At 36.8% G+C, this 4,927-nt stretch overlaps 1 protein-coding gene across 1 annotated transcript in view; it reads left to right on the top strand.

Annotated features, from left to right (window-relative positions):
- The first annotated feature begins 365 nt into the window (after positions 1-365).
- LOC111629264 (2-hydroxyacyl-CoA lyase 1-like) overlaps positions 366-4,927 on the top strand; it is a 53,796-nt gene continuing 49,234 nt past the window's right edge. Inside the window, exon 1 of the mRNA XM_023373146.1 lies at positions 366-620. Coding sequence (XP_023228914.1) covers positions 567-620 — 54 coding nt within the window. The 5' untranslated portion in view covers positions 366-566. The remainder of the gene's footprint in view (positions 621-4,927) is intronic.

Below are 4,927 nucleotides of genomic sequence, written 5' to 3'. Positions count from 1 at the left end.
CCCAATTTTGCCTTTGGTCACCGTTCAATACCCTGCCTCTATCATAGATCTATTCATCGCGCCAGAAGGGGGCGTTATTGCTTACTTTGAGAAACGCTGAGCTAAAATAAAAGTCAATGTGTTAGAAATATTCAAGTTGTGACCTTCAATAAAAAATAAAAAATATATAAAATGTCAACATTTTATATATATTCCGTCGAATTTTTATATATAGAATTTGTCTGCCGTCGCCCCTCTATATTTCCTTAACGCCCCCCAATTCTCTTTGAGCCTTCTACTGCCCCCCTGAAAGCCTCCAGCGCCCACAAGGGGGCGTTATCGCCCACTTTGAGAAACGCTGTTCTAGACCAAGTTTTTCAACTTGAGATCACCATCTGTTTCACAACCCAACTCCACTCACCTGGAATAACTACTACACGGGGCGAAATAGCCAAAGTAGCTAACGCCTAACTTCGCCGCCAGAGGACGGCAAGCAAGCAAGCAATTTAAGATTTTGTCACGTGTTTCTGCCGAGATCTGTTATCTCCATATGAACAAGGTGGAGAGAATACAATAGTTCTACCAAGATGTCGAAAATGTTGACTGGAGCTGCTGTCGTAGCTAAAGCTTTACAAACGCAGGTATTTTTTCCATTCTGCATAACAATAGTCTTTATTTTTATGCGTTGCCGATTAAGGCGATAGGGGATTTTTCTTCTAATATAGGCATTTTTTTTTTTGGCGTTTTTGTGTTACGTTTACACTTTTTATATTATCGATTCAATATCGATTATATTGTAATCGATAATATAAAAGGCCTAAATGTAACACAAAAAACAATACCCGTGTTTATTTACCATACAGAACCCGCTTAACTTCACGTACCGTGAAAAGATGTTTTTTAACGAAACTTTGCAGAACTAATAAGACTTTATATTGGAAAACGAGAAACTGCGATAAACAAAGCAATTGATTTAGGAGAATAATCCAGAAAAATCAAATTGATAACACTTCTATAGAACTACAAAAAAAAAACAACATTGCGTTTTAGCTCCTTAAAAATTAGGCAATGTCAAACTTGCAATAATTGTAAAAGTCACGTATGCAACGAACATTCTTATCGCGTATTTGTAAATTGTCGTAGTAGTAATAGTTTGGATTTTTGCAACTTAAAATATTGAGGCAGAGCATTAGCCAAGCCTCTTCTATGTGACTTACACTGTTGCGTTCGATCTCAAAATTCGATCGATCGATATTGATAAGACTTTGCCATTTTCCATTAATTGCGACGAGGAATTCAAAAACGTAACGTAATTTAAGTATTAAAATAAAATAGGGGTCTGTGACTTCGTTTTCAATGTAAGGTGGAGTTGGAGCGATAGTGTCTGTGCTCTTGGACACGGAGATGCATTTCTTTCTTTCATACAATGGTTAATGTGGAGTGTGCAACTCGTGTAGGCTATTTACTCTGAGAACGAGAATATGGATGCATGCATCCCGTTAGCCTGGCCTTATAGATGGAATGGCCATACGCGGGAAATAATGCCTTCCGGGAGGTCTTTTAAGGGAAACTGGCCCCTATTCGGGTGTTATAGACATGGAGAAAACCTAGAAAACTCCACGTGACCAGCCCATTCGAGCAAGGTGCAAACCCATGACCAAACTCCTGGTGTTGGGGACAAAGACCACTTGGCCACTGGTGGGCCCGAGACACTCTTCATGTATAGCTGGGATTGGTGATGTTATTTATTTAAAGTAAAGTTAAGATAGCTGTCCTGGTTGGACTTAACCAAAGGTGTGAAAAGGAGAGGGTATAGAGGGATGAATGAGGGATAGAGTGGGGAAGGGGAGGAAATGGAGTAGAAGAGATGGAAAATGGAGGTAAAGTTCAAGATCACATTTCTGATTCCCATCGCGCATATTATAGAAAACAGTCATTGATACAAAAAATTTACAGATTGCCTTTCTGGCTAGATGAGTACAATAATGGTAAGTAACAATAAGAGCTATATTTACATGGAAGAGGTTTGTTGCCACTGGTAATCCCAACGAAAAGCAATTACTACACTAATAATATGTTACATAAATGGGCAATGATTTGTTAACAGAGGATCTGGGTGACAAAATCGCTGATTAGAGCATTACGCAGAGGAACACAGTTACTTCCTTAGAACAGTGCAAGAGAAGCTATGCAGGACACTGTAGGTGTGATACCTACAATGTGCATGTCCATGGTTATGCAGAAGCAGGCAAAGAAGACTAGAGATCAGAATCACCAGTTAATCGACTGCATTGAGGATGACGAGAGTGGTGTTCCCTCAAAGCTGGTGGCCCAGAGAGTCAAACGATGGTGATGTTATGTTGATATGCCCACTCCCTCTATTTACATACTTATAGTTAACATTTATTTAACTCTGGCAATCTTTCTGTATTGTTGTCGTTGTCCTCACATAATTCTTTTTTTAAAGTTTTGGTGACTGTTTGGGGTGGGAGGTCATTCTTTTAACTTCCCTTTGGAAGTCTCTCCCGAGATGTTTTTTCTGGATTGATGACGTGTTCAATTTGTCCTCGGCAGTCCTTGTAGTAAGGTGAGTTTTGTTTTTAAGTTTTGAATTTTGTCCAGGCAAGATGCAGTAGTCTAAATGCCCCAAAATAAATAAGAAAACAAACCAAAAATTACCCCCTCAAAAAATGAAATGGGTCAGAATCGACTCCTTAAGTTGATAGTGGCAGTGGTACTGATGGCAGCAGCAGTAATAGTAATGTGAATATTTAAAATGGGCTGCACCTATTACTTTTCAAATAGAATGGGGAGCCTTTAAGTCAATAAAGACTTTTAAATCAATTATCTCCACTTACAAGTTAGTACAAAAGTGGATTGAAAAGTTTCTACAATGACAATGAAAACCAAATAAATGATTTTCAAGTTATAGTTTATTTTTCAACATAATCCCCTTGAATCATAACATACTTGATCCAACGTTTCTCCAGCTTTTCGATATAAGTAATAAATGGGTGAGTGATTGTGCTGAAATGGCACTTTTTCTTGATTATTCCTGAGTGTTTTTCCTGGATCACTACTTTGACCTTGTCCAATAGTGTTGCATAGTATCAGCCAGTGAGTTTTTCCTTTTTCTAGATAGTCAATTAACAAAATTTCTTTGGCATTTCAAAAAACACTGATGCCATCACCTTGCCTGCCGAATGAATGGTCTTCACTTTCTTTGAAATCTGCTCAATATCTCCAATCCATTGTTTTGATTGAACTTTTATTTTTGGTACGTAGTTGTGAATCTGAGTGTCATTTATTGTCACAAATCATCACTTGAAATCTATTGGATTCTCTTAAACGATTCCAAACTCCAAGCTGAAATTCAGGGCTAATGCGTTTTTGCTCTGGATTGAGCAAACGTACCACTCGTTTTGCAGATGACATCTTTAAACCAAATTTGTTATGCCAAATAAGAACTACCCGTTCATAGGAGATGCCCACAGCTTCTTCAATTTCACACACTTTGATTCGGTGATCTTCTGACACTGTCATGGATTTTATCTGCAATTTCTGGAGCAGTAGCAGTTTTTGGATGTCTTCAAAATGGTTCAACACTTTGTGTGTGTATGTGTGTGCAACTAGGCTTGAATTCCAAAACCCAAAAATTTACCATGGAAAATGAAATTGATGAATTGCCAAGAACATTGTCCAACCTGGATTTGATTTCCATTTCAGTTTTTCCCTCCAAATGGAAAAATTTGATAACAGATTGAATTTTGTTTTTTTCTCCGTGTACCAACAGACACACAGGGTATCTCACTTCAGTGCTTGTAAAAACAACTATTGGCCAGATCAATGTAAAATTTGGAGGCAACGTATACAAAAGATTTGCTAATGCAGCATAGGAAAAATATTTCCAAATAGAAACCTCCTAACAGCGATTCCGGAAATTTTTCAATCCACCCTCATAAGAAAGTTTATGAAAGAAATTCAATTCAAACTACAAATTGCTTTTCTTGAAATAAAAACTTTTTAGAAAATTGAACTGGTTTTATGCTATCCAACCATCATCAGAAGTCAACATTTCTAGTTGACTGTAATTAACTACTTGCCCACTTACTTATTTGGTCTTATACTATATTGTATTATATTTAATGGTTTAAACTATACACTACTTGATTATTGGAATTCTGTAACTGATTATTTCAAAACCTTTATATTTCAAGCAGGGCTGTGGAATCGCGTAAAAATCTACCAACTCCAACCAGGGGCGGACTAGTTACCGAAAGAGACCCGGAAATTTTGATGTCATTAAGTGACCTCAGAATAAAAGATTCAATAAATAGAGTTCTAATAAAGATAGAACGTAGAAACTTTTTATTTCAAAGCTAAAAGACTCCTCTTAGTAATATATAAATATGTATTTGATAATTTTTACTTTTCCGGCTGTTATATATAACAAAGTGTAGCGCTCGGTCAAAAAATGACCCCTCCCAAAATTTTTACATTTTTGGACTCAGAACGCCTTGAAATTCTGAGTTAATTAAGCAAAAGGTTTGTGGTTTTTTTCTATATGTGTGGATGTTAGATTGTTTGGGGGGGGCATGATTTTGTTCACCCCGTTTGAAGCCTAATAATTTCTGTGGTCAGAATCGGAGTCAGATGGTTTAACACAGGAGTTAGTTATTAAGTGTCAAAGTGGTTGAACTAAATCGTGTCTCCATACACATTCTAACATCTTAGGCGAGAACATCTTAACGGGTTTTACTGTACTATTATAAAATGACAAAAAGGCTTACTTTGAGGGTAGAGACCAAGTTTTATTTTATTTTTTTAAATTTTGAATGCTAATAACAAGTAAAATATTCATTAAGAGATATGACACATGACCCCTTTTATGTCTTCACCCTGTCGACCTTTAATTAAGAACCAAAATTTAATAGTATTAATGCCCCTT

Source organism: Centruroides sculpturatus, unplaced genomic scaffold, assembly GCF_000671375.1.
Source record: "Centruroides sculpturatus isolate CEXI.00-Female unplaced genomic scaffold, Cexi_2.0 scaffold514, whole genome shotgun sequence".
Taxonomy (NCBI): domain Eukaryota; kingdom Metazoa; phylum Arthropoda; class Arachnida; order Scorpiones; family Buthidae; genus Centruroides; species Centruroides sculpturatus.
The sequence above is the reverse complement of the archived record's forward strand: the minus strand, read 5'-3'. Positions and strand labels throughout refer to the sequence as shown.